Source organism: Dendrobates tinctorius, unplaced genomic scaffold, assembly GCF_039654945.1.
Source record: "Dendrobates tinctorius isolate UK_male_01 unplaced genomic scaffold, ASM3965494v1 ptg000059l, whole genome shotgun sequence".
In the NCBI taxonomy this organism is placed as follows: domain Eukaryota; kingdom Metazoa; phylum Chordata; class Amphibia; order Anura; family Dendrobatidae; genus Dendrobates; species Dendrobates tinctorius.
Window position 1 is genome coordinate 11,426,155 of NW_027361727.1, and position 18,728 is coordinate 11,444,882.

At 41.2% G+C, this 18,728-nt stretch overlaps 1 protein-coding gene across 1 annotated transcript in view; it reads right to left on the bottom strand.

Moving 5' to 3' along the window:
* Nucleotides 1-748: 748 nt before the first annotated feature.
* Nucleotides 749-18,728, bottom strand: part of LOC141092341 (capping protein, Arp2/3 and myosin-I linker protein 2-like) — a 33,231-nt gene continuing 15,251 nt past the window's right edge. Inside the window, exons 4-11 of the mRNA XM_073578406.1 lie at nt 18,596-18,692; nt 13,337-13,394; nt 12,471-12,643; nt 12,126-12,194; nt 8,035-8,128; nt 6,650-6,721; nt 5,950-6,021; nt 749-5,243 (exon numbers count right to left, since the gene is read on the bottom strand). Coding sequence (XP_073434507.1) covers nt 5,214-5,243; nt 5,950-6,021; nt 6,650-6,721; nt 8,035-8,128; nt 12,126-12,194; nt 12,471-12,643; nt 13,337-13,394; nt 18,596-18,692 — 665 coding nt within the window. The 3' untranslated portion in view covers nt 749-5,213. The remainder of the gene's footprint in view (nt 5,244-5,949; nt 6,022-6,649; nt 6,722-8,034; nt 8,129-12,125; nt 12,195-12,470; nt 12,644-13,336; nt 13,395-18,595; nt 18,693-18,728) is intronic.

An 18,728-nucleotide genomic window follows, 5' to 3' on the forward strand; every position in this document is an offset into this window, starting at 1 on the left:
CTTTTGTCGGACGCTCTGTCACAAGTTCCATCATCTTTACAGGGAAGAAAAAAATAAAAATATAAAAAGCTGCTGTTAAAATCCCCTTTTTTCCTGTTAAAGTGATGAGCACCGGGAAAGAGAGAGAACCCATTAAGGTTAATGGAGTTCATCCGGCGCCGTTTAGATCATGGGATGAAGCTTTTTCTTGGAAAAGTTCGTTTTTTTTTCTATTCTTGTGATGGAATTTCAAACACTAGTGTGAATTAAGGAGAACACGTCAATAAATGGCCCCGCTGAAAATATTGTTCTGTGTGTCTCATAATAAGGGGGAAAAAAAAAATAAAAGTGGAAATATCTGCTAAGCTCATAAAGTTTAAAGTTCTTCAAATCTCATTTGTGTTTATTCTCGGCCTGATATTATCATTACTGCTTGGAATAATATTACAGAAATTGGCTTGTAATAACCACATCCATTAATGTGTGCAGCATTGCTGCCATCTAGTGGTGACCTCCTGAAACATGAGCCTGTGATACTTAGTGCATCGCTGTACTGCCATCTAGTGGTGACCTCCTGAAACATGAGCCTGTGATACTTAGTGCATCGCTGTACTGCCATCTAGTGGTGACCTCCTGAAACATGAGCCTGTGATACATAGTGCATCGCTGTACTGCCATCTCCTGGACAGTTGTGGAAATTACATTATTTGCTTTCTGCACATCAAGCTCTATAGAAATCCCATTAGCGCACGGCGAAATACAAAAGATATTTGTAAGGTGCAAAACTTAGAGGTTTACTAAATATTATGGCATAAAACGGGAGGCGATATGGTTTAAAATATGGTGAAAGTTAGAAAAAGTTTGCTTAAACCCAGTCTTCGGTTTTGTGCTTTCATTTTGGGTTTAACCTCCTCTTCTTCCAAGAGTCATAACTTTTTTATTATTTCTCCACGGCGTAGCAAACGGCGCCACTTGTCGCAACTTTGGCAAGCGGAGGTCGTCAGCGCCCGTGCTGCTCACTTTGTCAGAATTGGGGGTTAATGGCGTACAACGCCAAAAGTGACGACATTTTTGTGCAGCAAAATGAGACTTTTCAAAGCTTTTTTACATCAAAATACTGCTGGAAAAAAAAAACCTTTGCAGGGTGACATCTCCTTGCTCTTCCTCATGACTGATGAACAAACACTAGAAAGGACATAAAATCCGCAGGACATCACACTAGATTTAAAAAAAAAAAAAAAGTCAGCCAAAACGTGCAAACTCTCAACCTTCATGGAGGGATTGCAGCTTTTGGCAGCCACTGGTGGACGGTCTTTTTATTTCTATGACGTGTCTGGATCTGCTGCTCCACCATATATCACCGGGGCCGTGTTCCAACCATGTATTGGTAAAGGCCGCGGAAACCAATAAACACAAACGGAACCAAAATTCTGGAGTTAAGAAAGTTGCAGTTAACTGTTTTTCACATTCCGTTTTTGTTTCCAGACCCTGTCACTGCTGGTTTTTCACCTCCTCCATGCTCTTTGGTCTGGGGGGTGGTGCTCCAGCTCGGGTCACCTGTGTAGGATTTCCCATGAATCATAGCTCCAGTCGCCCCCTCCCTTCTCCAAGAAGCCCAAATTCATCAATATAGTATAAATTTATGACGACCTTTGACACTCTCAGTGCTGGAATGAATGTGTCGCATGGATTATGTCTTTGTACATCAATTAAGGAATTTGCTTTCAAGACCTGGTGGGGGCATCACAACACATTAGGAGACCCCAATCAGAGGACTATAAAACATCCAGACGCCTTATCTATGTACTGGTCCAATATTTATGTTTCTCCCTCTCCCATAATGATAGTTCTGCTTCACGTCACTTGTCTTATCTATTGCATTTTTTCTGTGCTGTATTGTGCATAAATATGTGACTTCAGATTTTGTATTAGTCTTTGCCTGATGAAGAGACCTGAGTAGTCTGGAAGGCTTGCAATGTGTTACCATCTTTTCAGTTAGTCATTAAAAGGTATCAACCACTGAGGACTCTCAATTCTGGACAAATTCATCAAAGCTTTTATTCCAGTATTCCGATGTAAAATGTTGCAACTTTTGGTTTTCACACGCCGTTTTCGGCCAGCTCTGGGTAAGTTCACACTGAGCTTGTTTTTTTTTTGTTTTTTTTCTTCTTTTACTTTGATTTTTGGATTGGACTGCGAGCTAAAACCCACATTAAAAATAAAAAAAACTGCATCAAATTTGCTTGCGGCAAACTTCTGATTCATTTCAATGAGAAAATGCACCTACAGTAAATCATGGCAAAATGCATGCTTTGCTGGAGAAGATTTTGAAGTGGAAAGGCACAAAAAAAAACAAAACACCATAATGAAACACTGATATTATAAATAAAAAACATCAAAAAGAAAACTAAAAAATAAAGTATCAAAGGGACGTGAACAGCACGTGGGACCGACGCGTGGCGTGAGAGCTCCTGGTTTTTGTACCGTTAGGGTATGTGCACACGTTGCGGATTCGTGTGCGGATTTTTCCCCGGGAATCTGCAGAATCCGCGTGTAAAATGACCTGTGTTTTACCTGCGAAATTACTGCGGATTTCCCCTTCGGATTTTCTGCAGATTTTGTGCGGATTTCCCCTGCATTTTTTAACACCTGCGGATTCCTATAATGGAAGTGGTGTAAAAACGCTGCGGAATCCGCACAAAGAATTGACATGCTGCGGAAAATAAACCGCTGCATTTCCACGCGGAATTTTCCGCAGCATGTGCACAGCGGTTTTTTCATTTCCATAGCCTAACATGGTACTGTACACTGCATGAGAATCTGCAGCGGATCCGCACACAAATCCGCAACGTGTGCACACAGCCTAAGACTGAGCCCGTCAGCGGACTGTATAGTTAATCAGTGCAGCCCCGGGCATAGCTGAACACTTTGGATGGGGTTGTTTGCATAAGTTGCCGAATTTATGTAAGGTGTAAGATCTGGGTTTGGCCAAATCTTAGACAAGTGGAAAATCGGACAATTTTCACCTTGTCTCAACCGTAGTTTACGCCCGTTTTACTATTTAATTTGCATCATCATCTTCTGAGACCCAAAACTCATCTCATTTTTCCATCATTTGAACTTGTTTTTAAGGGGTGAGCTATGGCTTGTTTTTGGGGGTGAGCTATAGTTTGTTTTTGGGGGTGAGCTATAGTTTGTTTATGGGGGTGAGCTATAGTTTGTTTTTGGGGGTGAGCTATAGTTTGTTTTTAAGGGGTGAGCTATGGCTTGTTTTTAGGGGGTGAGATATGGCTTGTTTTTAGGGGGTGAGATATGGCTTGTTTTTAGGGGGTGAGATATGGCTTGTTTTTGGGGGTGAGCTATGCTTTGCTTTGGGGGTGAGCTATAGTTTGTTTTTGGGGGTGAGATATGGCTTGTTTTTGGGGGTGAGCTATAGTTTGTTTTTGGGGGTGAGCTATAGTTTGTTTTTGGGGGGTGAGCTATGGCTTGTTTTTGGGGGTGAGCTATAGTTTGTTTTTGGGGGTGAGCTATAGTTTGTTTTTGGGGGTGAGCTATGGTTTGTTTTGGGGGTGAGCTATAGTTTGTTTTTGGGGTAAGCTATGGCTTGTTTTTAGGGGGTGAGATATGGCTTGTTTTTGGGGGTGAGCTATAGTTTGTTTTTGGGGGTGAGCTATAGTTTGTTTTTGGGGTAAGCTATGGCTTGTTTTTGGGGGTGAGCTATAGTTTGTTTTTGGGGGTGAGCTATGGTTTGTTTTGGGGGTGAGCTATAGTTTGTTTTTGGGGTAAGCTATGGCTTGTTTTTAGGGGGTGAGATATGGCTTGTTTTTGGGGGTGAGCTATAGTTTGTTTTTGGGGGTGAGCTATAGTTTGTTTTTGGGGGTGAGCTATAGTTTGTTTTTGGGGGTGAGCTATAGTTTGTTTTTGGGGGTGAGCTATAGTTTGTTTATGGGGGTGAGCTATAGTTTGTTTATGGGGGTGAGCTATAGTTTGTTTATGGGGGTGAGCTATAGTTTGTTTTTGGGGGTGAGCTATAGTTTGTTTTTAAGGGGTGAGCTATGGCTTGTTTTTAGGGGGTGAGCTATGGCTTGTTTTTAGGGGGTGAGATATGGCTTGTTTTTAGGGGGTGAGATATGGCTTGTTTTTGGGGGTGAGCTATGCTTTGCTTTGGGGGTGAGCTATAGTTTGTTTTTGGGGGTGAGATATGGCTTGTTTTTGGGGGTGAGCTATAGTTTGTTTTTGGGGGTGAGCTATAGTTTGTTTTTGGGGGGTGAGCTATGGCTTGTTTTTGGGGGTGAGCTATAGTTTGTTTTTGGGGGTGAGCTATAGTTTGTTTTTGGGGGTGAGCTATAGTTTGTTTTGGGGGTGAGCTATAGTTTGTTTTTGGGGTAAGCTATGGCTTGTTTTTAGGGGGTGAGATATGGCTTGTTTTTGGGGGTGAGCTATAGTTTGTTTTTGGGGGTGAGCTATAGTTTGTTTTTGGGGTAAGCTATGGCTTGTTTTTGGGGGTGAGCTATAGTTTGTTTTTGGGGGTGAGCTATGGTTTGTTTTGGGGGTGAGCTATAGTTTGTTTTTGGGGTAAGCTATGGCTTGTTTTTAGGGGGTGAGATATGGCTTGTTTTTGGGGGTGAGCTATAGTTTGTTTTTGGGGGTGAGCTATAGTTTGTTTTTGGGGGTGAGCTATAGTTTGTTTTTGGGGTAAGCTATGGCTTGTTTTTAGGGGGTGAGATATGGCTTGTTTTTGGGGGTGAGCTATAGTTTGTTTTTGGGGGTGAGCTATAGTTTGTTTTTGGGGGTGAGCTATAGTTTGTTTTTGGGGTAAGCTATGGCTTGTTTTGGGGGTGAGCTATAGTTTTTGGGGTAAGCTATGGCTTGTTTTGGGGGTGAGCTATAGTTTTTGGGGTAAGCTATGGCTTGTTTTGGGGGTTGCGCTATGATTTCTTTTTTTTAACACCATTTTGGGCTACAAACAGCTTTTTTTGCATTTCATGGAAAGAACACATATATCTACACATAAATTGTGGAATCGACCGTTTGCAGGAACAAATATCCAGAGAATGATTTCACACGATCTAGGCTGTGAAATGAGTCTGGTCTTTGGTTTGGAGGTAAAAGTTTCTGCAAGTATCAACCAATGGTCTTTCTTTGGGGAGAGACGTCCTGATGCTAGACGGACATTTTTATGACACCGTTGATCTGCTTGTAGAGGGAGCTCATCAAGGGATCCAGGGTCACATTCAAATCTTCTCCAAGATGCTGGATCCTTTCTGGAAAATCAGGGAATAAGTTTATTGTAGAGGCGATCTGGAGTATTTGGTCTGTGTTGGGGATACAAAGATCGGGACTTTATAGGTACCAACAATTGAAGTTGATCAGTTGAGCTGATCACTGACGATACAGACGGCCCGAGCTGCTGAGCTCAGTGATTGGATGCAGCGCTGTCACCACTGCAGCCAATCAACAAACAGTCGGCTTCTCTCCACACAACGCTAGCTGATTGACGGGTCTACCCCATGTGTGTACATCATGAGAGACGTGTCAATCAACTGCAGCGTCTGCAGTGATCCGGCGAGTTGCTGATTCGTGCTGTCCGCTGTTTGGGCAGCATAAATCGACTAGGGACCTTTTAAGGAATATCTACCTCTCTTCAATTTATTGCTACAGGATTATCAAAGAAAATGGGGTATGTTTACTAATTTCTGATCACAAGACCCCGGGAGCAGACATGCAGTATTTCATTGGAGGGGAAAAAAAATACTTGAAAGTTAAACAAAACGTAAATAAATTTCGATGCAGCAGAATTTCGCCGTGCCGATGAGCAGAAAAATAAAAAGTTGACTTGTCTATCATTCAAACCCACTCCGAGTTTTAGCTTCAAAGAAAACTGCACTAACGTTTTGAAATCCCCTAAAAAAAAAAAATAAATTTGGTAAATAGATTTTGTAATTCCGCAGTCATTTCCATTTTTGTTACCTTTTGCGATACAGCGTTGTATACAGTAACGCGATTGGAAAACTGATGGCTCCTTAGGAGATGATTGTGAATCTGGAACAGGAAATATTTCATTACAAAATTTAGAACAGTGAGATTTTATTTCCTTGGCTTAAAAAGGTTTTTTTTTATCTCCAAGATCCTATCCCAATATGTAGCGGGTGTAATAATAATAATAATAATATCAGCAAATACCTCCAATCAGAAATGTAGTATAGTTCTTCTGATTAGCTATGTCACTTACCCCATGTGCAGGGCATTTGTAGTAGCTTGGGTATCCATGGTTATGACCAATCATATAGGGACATTTAGTTAGCTGTTAATGGATACCTAAGCTACTGCAATGCTCTGCACATGGGGTAAGCGACATGGCGAATCAGAAGAACTACACAACGTTTCTAATCGGAGGTATTTGCTAATATTATTATTTTTACACCTACTAAATATTAGTATAGGATCTTGGAACTTTAGACAAACAGATAAAACATTATACAGAGATATCCCAAGACACAATATTAATTGGATCTGGGATGTCCACTGAACTTACTACTAGTTTTGGCCTTGAAAAATAAAAAAAATAAATAAAAACTGAATCAAAATGGTAATAGCACAAAAAAAATAGTAATTTGATAACTAGATTTATAACTCCGCCATCGTGTCTGATACATTTGATTTTTCCTACCGTTTGAGATGCAGCGGTCTGTCCAGTAACGTCATTGGAAAGTTGATTGTTCCTCATGAGATAATTTTGAATCTGTTGAAGAAAAGTAAGGATAGAGGGTAAGGATGTTGTAAGGGAAGGAAAACCAGATAACTTGTAGGGCAAAAAAAAAAATCTCTATATATATTTTTATATATGTTACAAAAGTTTTTTTTAAGGGTGCTGGGCTAGAAAATACTATTCGGACTGGCAGTGGCTTTCTTTTTTTTCCTGGTTTTATTAATGTATTTATTTTTTTCATGTATTTCACACATTGTATTGCCCATAAGGTCATGAAAAACCATTGTGGGTCATTAAAACATTTAAATCATTTTTTTTTAATATCTGATTTCCTCTGTAACTTGAGCTGGCATATTATCCCCAGTTACAGGGCTAATTCAGCCTCCTGCCTGCATTGCGGAGTTTACCTGAGTCTATTAGGACCCAGCAGATCCTGTTTCCTCCCAGCACCTGGTGATCAAATGATCACTGGGTCCGGAGGATTAAAGGGGATGTCCAGGCTTAGGAAAAAAAAACCTGCAGTCACCTTGTAACTGAATTGTGACAGCGTGCTGTACGTATGCGGTCACAATTCCCAGTATTGCCAGTGTGAGTGGGCAGTCAAGTGACCACATATGTGATTTGCAAGTCAATCCAAAATAGCCAGACACGTCAAGTTGGCATGTGACTTCAACTATGAAAAAATAATACATGTGGTCACTTGTCTACCTGCTTGCACCAGCAATACAAAGGCATTGTGACAGCATGTGACCACACTCTGTTACGATTCAACAACAGTCTGACTGCAGATTTTTGTCTCAGGCCTGGACAACTCCTTTTAGTGCCATCTATACTATATACAAAGCATTTGTTCTGCACTGTGGCTATAGCGATCAGGAAGGAAGGGTTGGTAATGAACCATCTCTGCCTTCTTTATGTGGAGTCTGGCTGTAACTGACAGCCAGCTCCCCATTCCTGCAGCTGCATGATCTCATCCAATAGTGGAAAACCCCTTTAACTCATTTTATACTTATATTAGTCATAAAAAAGGAGTGTGCAGCAAATGATCACTTCTACGAAAACTGCATCTTTTGCTGAGTCTCACCAAACAAAAAAAAAGTGGGTGATGCCACCTCCACAGTTTTAGAAGTGCTAGTTTAGACAAACATTTTTCCTGCAGGCGGTGGATGGCCGTTCATGTAATTCGTGCACACATGGCGCCTGCCGGAGCAGGAATCCACGTACGCTTAAAGGGAAATCCTTCTAGGACATCAATAAAGGGAAAATTAACAGGGGAAGTCGTGCACATTAATAGTGTAAAAAAAAAAAGTCTTAACATTGGGAGTAAAAAAAGTAACCAAACAAACCTGCTGTAAGGCTTCCTCTGTTTTTCTTGGACTCATTCGATATGCCTGTGATAGGTCAGTCATTGGTAAGGGCATTGACAGGAGTGTAAAATTCCTGAAAAAAAAATGTTAAATTGTTTAGAATATTAACCCATAGCATAAACATGTTCTTGTCCTGTCATCAGTGCTGCGTTTGACTGCCAATAGTCACTATTCTGGGGATTACTCTGTACCAAACACCGGATTTCTCACTACTGACCAAATAGTATCAGGGCTTAGGCGCTAGTGCGTAAGAGTTTGGGAAGGAGATGGGATTCCGGCGCCAGCATTAGCATAAACTTCAAACTTCCTGGTGCTTGTCTTAAAGTCACCAAGACTCGGTCCAGAGGATAAATCACTGCGTTTCCAAGACACAGATACAGGTAAGAAGTATGGTGGAGCAGAGAGCCCTTGACTCTCTGCTCCACTACCTGCTTTGGTAAGTCTGTGGTCTACCAGTGGCCTGCGGTGCAGTAGGCATCGCGATGATACCACTTAATTGTGTCCAACCGTGGGGTTTACGGACTAGGAGGTGTACACTGTTCACTTGTCGTGGGAGCAAGATTAGGCAGTTTTGACATGTGGCGGAGGGACATTATTACTGTGTGGAGGCACAAAGGGGGCATTACATTTGTATGGAGGCACAAAGTGGAGCATAAATATTGCAGAAACGAAAGGTGGACGGAAGAAATTTTCATGACGGTCTGGGCCGGATGGAGAACATGGGAAAAGGAATGATATGGATAAGGAATAATAACTATTATGATGGAGAAATCAAGAAAAAAAATTAATTGGCTTTTGGTTCACATAACCTAGTTTTGTTGATTTTGAAAACGTCCAAATACTATGTGCAAAAATCTACATTCATCATGAAAAAAAAATAACACTAATATCGCCTTATAATAAAGATTTCCAGCCATTTAACCCATAGCAATTGAGCCATTGGTGGCGGTAATAAGACGGGAGCAAAATATTGCGCGATTCCAATATGGAACACACGAGGAAAAGGTGGCGACGACATGCTGTTGTTTTGGGGGGGATGTGGGGGGTTCTTTGAGGGTAGTGATGACGGTCCTTGATGAGTATGCCGGTGTATCTGGGATACGTATTAACTGGGATAAATTGGTGCTGCTGCCGCTGGAACGCGGGACCCCTGTTGATAGAGATTGTTTAACTCAACTACAGGTAGTTGAGGAAGTTACATATCTGGGTATTAAGGTATCAAACAATCTTATGGACTATGAGAGGCTTAATTTGGCTCCGCTATTGTGTAAGTTTAAACGGAAGATCGCGGCGGGGAGGAAGCTAAACTTGACAATGGCCGGGCGTGCGAACTTAATTAAGATGATACTCAAGCCTCAGCTTTTGCATGTGCTGCATAATGCACCGATCTGGTTACCTCAGAACAGATTTTATAGAATTAATGCCATCTTCCGAGATTTGATTTGAAAGGGAGGTCGAGCGCGTATCAAGCTAGAGTTGTTGCAGCGCCCAAAAGATCACGGAGGCCTGGCTGTCCCCAATCCATGGGTATATTACATTGGGTCTCAATGTCAACATATGGTGGGATGGGGGGATCACAAATTTTCTAGTTCTGTGGGAAAAGTTATATCTCACATGGTGGGGAAGGGTCCACTGTTGGCTTCATTGGAGGCGGGCAGATTTCAGGCGAGTTCTAGAACGTTTCCTACACTGGCGCTGCTTGAGAAATTGTGGAAAAAGACAAGCAGTGGAGGGGAATACACGAGATATACGTCTATTTGGTATGATCTGCGGTTGACCAAAATGCTACTGTCACAGCGCCTCCAGCAGGGCGAATTTAGATGACACGCGTGACCCTGGATACACTGCCTCCAGTTGGGCGAATTTAAATAATAAAACGTGCAGCTGGATACGCCGCCTCCAACAGGCGAATTTCGGAAATACATGTATGTCTAGAAACCCCGCCTCCAGTAAGGCGAATTCAAACAATAAAAGGGAAAACCTGGGAAACAATAACAATGGTGGCCCTGTGATAGGGAACGGGGAAGTGGAGACCTCCTGCACTCCCCTGAGTCAGTGTCTCTACACTCCTAACGTTCCCTAGGCCAGTTCCGCAACGGGCACCACTCAGGATACCTTTAAACCCTAGCTCGCCCTCCACCTACCCCTTTCTAGTGTAATGGCCGATGCGGAAACTAATACCACCTCTGCACTAAACACACATAAGGAAAAGAGACAAAACAGGGGAACACCACTTAGCTTTGCTCTGTTGCTTACGCTCCCAGTAACAGAGCCCACCACCTGCGTGCATCTTTTCCTCCAACCGGATCCAACACCAAAGTGCAGCCTTGGAGCAAACATAGTCACCACCTGCGTGCAGCTGTCCACATATGAGTCCCGCTTTCCAGCAAAAGAGTCCAGCATCATGAATGCAGCTCTACACCATAGTTGCCACTCCACCAAGACATGCAAGAACTCCTTGCTGACAACATAGCTGCAACTCCACCAAGCCATGCCAGCCCTCTTCGCAGACACCATAGCTGCCTCTCCAGGACTCTCACTGAGCTGCCCGGGACTCTCCTTCAGCTCCATCCTTCCCCCAGGCTTGCTTGTAACTGAGGACTATCACCAACGCTGATTGCAACACCTGTGACTCTTTTATAGCAGAGCCAGCAATCACACCTGCATTAATCATGTGCACTAAACTAAAGAAACAGAGTGTAATGACGCTCACCACCACCGGGGGCAAACTTAGAACAAAGGACACCACAGTGCAAAAATCCCAATAACCACCGGGGGCAAAAACCACAACAAAGCACACAGCTTCAGGAAAAAAAAGGTTACATGTGCATTTTCTCTGTCATATCCAACCTGGATCATGACAGCTACATCTATGTAATTTTGGACAGTGGAGAAGAATAGGTATATGGTATGTGTCACAGCTGTTGGATGGTGAGACGTTCAAAACATTCCAAGCACTTAAGAAAGAACTCCCTTTGGAACGCAATACGTACTACCAGTACCTGTAGCTGCGGCATGCATTTCACAAGCAGTGGAGAAGATCGCCGGTAATGATACAGAGGAACAGTTTGTTGAGTATACTTGGGGCACAGAGGAGTGCTAGGGGTTTTATAACACTTACTTACAAGGGATTGCTGGACACGTTTTTGGACAGACATCCGTTGGCGGCCAAAGTTAGGTGGATTGCGGACTTGGGAGACATATCGGATGTTCAGTGGGAGTCGGTCTTGCAATACGTCCCTAAAATTTCTATAAGTGAGTCTGGGAGGGTGTCGCAATTATTCACCATACATAGGGTATATAGGACTCCTGTGTGGATGAAAAAGGCTGGTGTGAGAATGGATTGCAGGTGCCCGAGGTGTACGATGGAGGAGGCCGATATGCTACATATGCTATGGTCCTGTTCCCGATTGCAGGCATTCTGGATAGTGGTCTTGAATTTGATAGAGAGAGTGATGGAAATAAATATTACTCGAGACCCATTGACGTGTATTTTAGGGCATGTAGACGGGGTGGCGACGGACGAATGGGGCAGACTGGTGATAGTCTTCCTTGCAACATATAGCATTTTGGCTATTACATTACATTGGTTGGATGAAGATCCTCCTACTAGAAAGGAATTTGTGAACAGAGTCAATTTTGTGATACTTATGGAGCGTTATGTGTATATGAAGAGAGGCAAAATGAATCGCTATGAGGATATATGGGGGGGCTGGTTGGACTTTCCTAGGTTAGCCTCTCTGGAACTCCTCAAAGACAGGATATTAGGGTTATAGAAATGTGTATTATATGGACAGGGATCGTGTAAGCGTGACGGGGGAGGGGGGTTAGGGGAAGGTTTTCTTAGATTCTAAGGGGGGATTTTCTTGTATTACTAAAAATGAAAGAAAAGTAATATTGCTGATATATTTATACATGCCTATGTATGTATTGTTATCCTTCTTATTTTCTTCAATAAAAACTATCCGATTTAAAAAAAAAATCTGTAAAAAAATTATAGTGTGAAGCAAAAAACAAAATTAATGACCTAGATGCAGTATTGAAAAAAAAAAAAATATATGCATTTTTACCTTTGTAAGGCATTTGCCACATCCAGGAATCCAACATATGTTGTATTATTTCTATCCCAAATTAATGTTCTGTTGTGGGTAAGAAAACCAAACACAATAAAATAAATAGTAGGAATACAGTGATATTTCATTTATTATTATTATTAATGTATCTGTTCAAGAAGAGGAAGAAAAAGTCACATTATAGCTCGTACTGGTATCGCACCAGCAAGTATTGCAGTATATTGTGCGCGGCAATGAAGTGATCGCATGTTCAAGAAGGACTAACAAAAAGTTAAAAAGTTGTTAAAAATGTAAAAAAAATAAATAAAAGGGAAAAGGGTTTAATCCAATGTTAGAAAGTACCTGAGTTTTCTATTAATGTGTAAGGCTTTTGCTAGTAGTTTTGCTCCAGGGTCTCCCATTGAATTCCCACTTATGTCTAGCTGGGTAAGGTTGCTGCTGTTTCTCAGGGCGTGCAGAATAACATGGATCCCAGACTTTAATCTCGAATCAGCCAGAGAAAGAGAACTAATTGTCTAAATTAAAAAAAAAATAATAATAATAATGTAAAAAAAAAACAACTTAATGGGTGATATGAGAAATATTCCAGAAATTAATATAATATGCAGCATAATACGGACAAAATAATAAAGCGCCTTAATGTGAATCTACAAAAATTAAAAAAAAATTGACTTTTTTCCCCACTGTGTTTTTCTCTACCAAAGTATGCAATGATGATCTGTTTTGATCATTGCATTTTTGCCAATTATTATTATTTTTTTTTACTGCCTTTTTCCCTTTTTCTCTGTGTTTTTGATGCAGATTCAGGGCTCTAACCATCCAGAAATTCCTGGCCAGTTTGTAAAAAAAATAAGCTCCTGGACCTTCGGAGTGTGTGTATCGGTGTTTATTGCTTTAAACATGTACAATCTTTTAGGATAAAAACACATATTAAAGGACGCCTCGTTTCACATCCTTTTCCCACTGTAATTTGTTAAGTGTGGGTAGCTTCATCTTTTTGGGCATCCTCTTTAAAGGGGTTGTCCAGGACCTTTATATTGATGGCCTATATATAGGACAGGTCAACATGTTTTATTGTGGGGGCCTGACACAAAACAACTATCCTTGGCGCCACGCTGTCGTCGGCCGGCTGTGCTCAAGATAAATATAAACTTTCTAGATTATTTCTATTGTTTCCCAGCTTACACCTTTGCATGGTAAATACATACACAGTCGTCATCTTGCAACAACTGAACAATTCGGTGAAGTATATCTGTGACGGAAGTGCTAAAATAGAAAAAAAAATGATTATTGAGTCTGCTTCTAAAATATGAAGACCGGTGGAACATAATATAATCTATAGTATGTAGTCTGTTACTATACGAAAAATAATTCTTGCAGAGTGAATATATTTCGATGCAGCTTATGGGTATTAATGTGTAGTAAATGAGTTAAATGTATAAATATCACATACAGCAAATACAGACATTTGTTGACTGATCGGGTAGCGTAAAGTGAAATTGAGCCTTGCAGTGTATGTTCTGGGGGTATAATATGGCAAAACAAATGAACATAAAAATACCTGAAGAAATACTCATAAATGCTATATCTTTGATGGACTATTCTTCATTCCTTAATTCATTTTCAACCCTCTGATATGCAGTCAGAAGCCTGATCCAAGTTTCAGATATTATCTTGTGGGAGTGTCCCTCCCAGTAACATAGGCTGGATGTGAGCTCTGTGTGCATCCAGGATACTGTGGTCTCCATTACATCAAACATAAGCACAGCTTCTATCCTGCACGTATTTCTTCCTCGTGTTCTTTCCTCCTTTTTCATAGCCTATTTTCTCTGCGTTCCCTGAGACTGCACTTGCTTTCTTCCTCCTCTACATTTTAGAGTTCTTTGTATACTCTTGCTCTTTCCTGCTGCTATTTCTAACAATGAGAGAAGGGAGGAGCAAAGCAGAAAGAGCCATCCGGAGAAGGAGATCAATACAGAAAGGACTTCAAGGCACCGTGCAGAAGCAAGATATTAGACCATCTCTAATGAAGACTATGTGGAAAGCTAGTTAACTTTGGATTTAGGAAGTAAAAACGTTTAAGGAAATAAATAAACACACACTTCTGTGATAAATCAAGACTCATCTGCTTATAAGCCAATAAGATGAAAGTGTATTAACCCCTTTCTGACAGCCGATGTACTATTCCGTCCATGTGACCTAGACCTGTCGGACTATGGACGGAATAGTACGTCTCAGTGATCAGACGCGCACACGGGAGGTGTGCGGCCAGGTGTCAGCTGATTCTCACAGCTGACACCCTGCACTAAGAACCAGGAGCGGTCACGGGCCGCTCTCGGCACTTTAACCCCCAAAATGCTGCAATCGAACACGATCACAGCATTCTGGGAGCAGTCAGAGGGCTGACAGCTCCTCTTGCCTTTGGATCGGACACCCCACGGCGTGATGCTGTGTCCTGATCGTTGCCATGGTAACCTGATGTCGTCATGACGACATCCGGGTTACCAGAGCTAAGAAACTTTCTGTCATGCCCAGTGATGATCAGAAAGTCTCTCATGTCAGTGTGCAGTAAGTGCAGCGCTGACAGCTTCTATAGCATGCAGATGCTGCTTCATCTGCATGCTATACAAGCGATCAGCCTGCAAAAAATGATTGTCCCATAGTGGGACAAAGTGTAGAAGATAGAATAAAGTTAAAAAAAAAAAAAAAAAACATTTTAAATAATTTTAAAAACATTTTAAAAAGAATAATGAAAAAAAATCAATATTTATTCTATCACTAAATAAATATTTGAATGAGAAAAAAAATCTAAACAATAAAAGTACACATATTTGTTATCCCCGCGTCCGTAATGACCCGACCTATAAAACTGACCCACTAGTTATCCCCTTTAGTGAACACCATAAAAAAAGGCAAAAAACAATGCTTTATCATCATACCGCCGAATAAAAAGGGGAATAACATGCAATCAAAAAGATGGATATAAACGTGGTACCGCTGAAATCGTCATCTTGTCCCACAAAAAAACAAGCCGCTATACAGCTCCATCACCGAAAAACTAACAAACGTTGTAGCTCTCAGAATAAAGCGATGCAAAAATAATTGTTTTAGATAAAATAGTTTTTATTGTATAAAAGCGCCAAAACATTAAAAAAATGATATAAATGAGGTATCGCTGTCATCGTACTGACCCGAAGAATAAAACCGCTTTATGAATTTTACCAGACGTAGAACAGTATAAATGCCACCCCATCCCCCCAAAAAAAAGAAATTCATGAAATGTTTTTGTTCATTCTGCGTCCCAAAAATCGGATTAAAAAGTGATCAAAAAATGTCACGTGCCCGAAAATGGTATCAATAAAAATGTCAACTCGTCCTGCAAAAAACAAGACCTAACATGACTCTGTGGGTCAAAATATGGAAAAATTATAGCTCTCAAAATGTGGTGATGCAAAAACTATTTTTTATCAATAAAAAGCATCTTTTAGTGAGTGACAACTGCCAAACATAAAAAATCCACTATAATGCCTCTTTCACACATCCTGATATTTCCAGTAGCGGAAATGTCAGTGTCTGTGTGTGTAATACCTGCGGCACACGTGTGCCATGCGTGTGCCGCATCAGTACCACAAGGACGGGCGCCAGAGAAGAAGTGATGCCGTAGGCTCAGTTCCCAGGCGCCGGGTGCTGAACACGGTTATCATCATTCTCCCCTGCTCTGCCGGCGATCAGCACAAGCAGGGGAGAATGATGAGAGCCGTGTTCAGAACCCGGCGCCGGGGAACAGCGCTTACTGTAATGCTTCTTTCCCCCGCACCGATGCGTGTCACATGCATGACATCCATGTGTGTTATGCGTATACATGTGTGCTGGATATTTTGTGGCCCGTGCTGACATTAAAAAACGGACATGTTAGCGTGATTTGCCCACGGACATACGGTTCATGGAAACACACTGACATGTGCACAGACTCATTCACTTGAATAGGCAAATAGCGCTCCGTTCCTCCTGAGTCTCTCCGCATGGCTGCCGAATGGTATAAAATTCTGTGACACACCCATGGTGTCAATATGATCACTGCACCCCTAGATGAATTCATTTAGAGGTGTAGTTTGTAAAATGGGGTCACTTAAGGGGGATTCTGCTGTTCTGGCACTTCATGGGCTCTCCCAGTGGGTCATGGCACCTGCGAACCATAATAGTAAAATCTGGCGCTCCTTCCCGTCTGAGCTCTGCCATGTGCCCAAAGAGTGGTTTACCCCACAAATGAGGTATCAGCCTACTCAGGACAAATTGCACAATAACTCTTGGGGTCCAATTTCTTCTGTTACCCTTGGGAAAATAAAAATAGGGGGCGAAAATATAATTTTTGTGGAAAAAATATGATTTTTTTTATTTTTACGGTTCTACGTTATAAACTTCTGTGAAGCACTTGGGGGTTCAAAGTGCTCACCACACATCTAGATAAGTTTCTTAGGGGGTCTAGTTTCCAAAATGGGGTCACTTGTGGGAGGTTTCCACTGTTTAGGCACATCAGGGGCTTTCCAAATGTGACATAGTGTCTGATCTTAATTCCAGCCAATTTTGCGTTGAAAAAGTCAAACGGCGCTCCTTCCCTTCTGAGCTCTGCCATGTACCCAAACAGTGGTTCCCCCCACATATCAGGTATCAGCGTACTCAGGACAAATTGCACAAAAACTTTTGGGGTCCAATTTCTCCTGTTACCCTTGGTACAATAAAAAAAATTGAATCTGAAGTAAACTTTTTGTGAAAAAATGTTGATTTTTTTAAAACATTCCAAAAATTCTTGTGAAGCACCTGAAGGGTTAATAAACTTCTTGAATGTGGCTTTGAGCACCTTGAGGGGTGCAGTTTTTAGAATGGTGTCTCTTTTGGGTATTTTCTATCATATAGACCCCTCAAAGTGGCTTCAAATGTGATGTGGTCCGTAAAAAAAGACAATGTTGTAAAAATGAGAAATCGCTGTTTAACTTTTAACCCTTATAACTTCCTAACAAAAAAAAAATGGTTCCAAAGTTGTGCTGATGTAAAGTAAACATGTGGGAAATGTTAATTATTAAGTGTTTTATGTGACAAATCTCTGTGATTTAAGGGCATGAAAATTCAAAGTTGGAAAATTGCGAAATTTTCAAAAATGTTTCCAAATTTCCATTTTTTTTCACAAATAAATGCAAGTCATATCAAAGTAATTTTACCACTAACATGAAGTACAATATGTCACGAGAAAACAATGTCAGAATCACCGGGATCCATGGAAGCGTTCCAGAGTTATTACCTCATAAAGGGACAGTGGTCAGAATTGTAAAAATTGGCCCGGTCATGAACATGCAAACCACCCTTGGGGGTAAAGGGGTTAAAGAAGTTGAAATGTTTTTACAATAAAATAAATTAGTTTCTTGTCTAATATAAATTTGGATGTACAATAAATATTCACAATTTTAATGATACCGAGTGCCTGTTCACATGAAGATTTCTCTATTTCTTTTCAAAGAGACTAACAGAACCGATAAATGGAACCGTAATGATCTATGTGGGGACCGTCTGCTTTCTGTTTGTTTCTTTTTAAAACTGAAAAAAAAAACCTTTTTTTTGTCCATGCGGAGGCGCTGTTTGATCTCAGGCAGCTCTTAATTGAGCTCTGTCAATAAAATTATGACAGTGTTCATTATTTAAATTGAGCTCTGGGTCACTGAGCCAAGGGTGCACCAACACTAAGCAATAAATTATTATTATTTTTTTTTTTGCAACTAAATTCTACACTACATGTATGATATTTATTGGGGCTAAGTTCCCTACATACCTGCATAAATGGTTTAATTAGTGTTTTGAGGGTGACAGACTCGCTTTAAGGGGAATCTGTCACCTCATTTTCGCGCTGTATGTAAATTAGTTGGGTCTGGTCCGATGGGCGGTGTTTTTGCTCCTTCCCTCCACCCCTCCTTGGACGCTGTACGTAATATTTCAGTTAATTTCCGTAGTTCACGTCCATATTTTGCGTGTGCGCATTGCAATCTCCACTTGCGTGTGCGCAGTATGCTTTGTCCAACTGTTGGCAAAGCTAGAAAAAAGTAGTTCGCATGCGCCGGAAGTGCTATGTCCCGGAAGTATTTTGCTGCCATTTCTTTGTTCCGGGACATAGTTCACCGGCGCATGCGCACTAATGCTTTTCGGCTTTGCCTGTAGTTGGGCAAAGCATACTGCGCAAGTGGAGATTGCAAAGCGCATGCGCGAAATATGGATGAGCACTATGGAAATTACCTGAAATACTGCGTACAGCTGCCAAGAAGGGGTGGAGGGAAGGAGCAAAAACACCGCCCATCGGACCGGACCCAACTAATTTACATACAGCGCGAAAATGAGGTGACAGATTTCCTTTAAGCTCAGATGTTCTTTGACTACCACAGAACAGAATTACCTGATTAAGGATATGAAAGTAGAATACTCACTTGAACTTTGAATTGAAGTTTTTGCCCAGAGATAAATGTTTTATGGATTTACTTCTTCCAACTGATAAGATCAGTGTTACTATTTCAGAGTTAAAATCTAGAGAATAAAGTAAATCATTAGTAAAAGGATCGT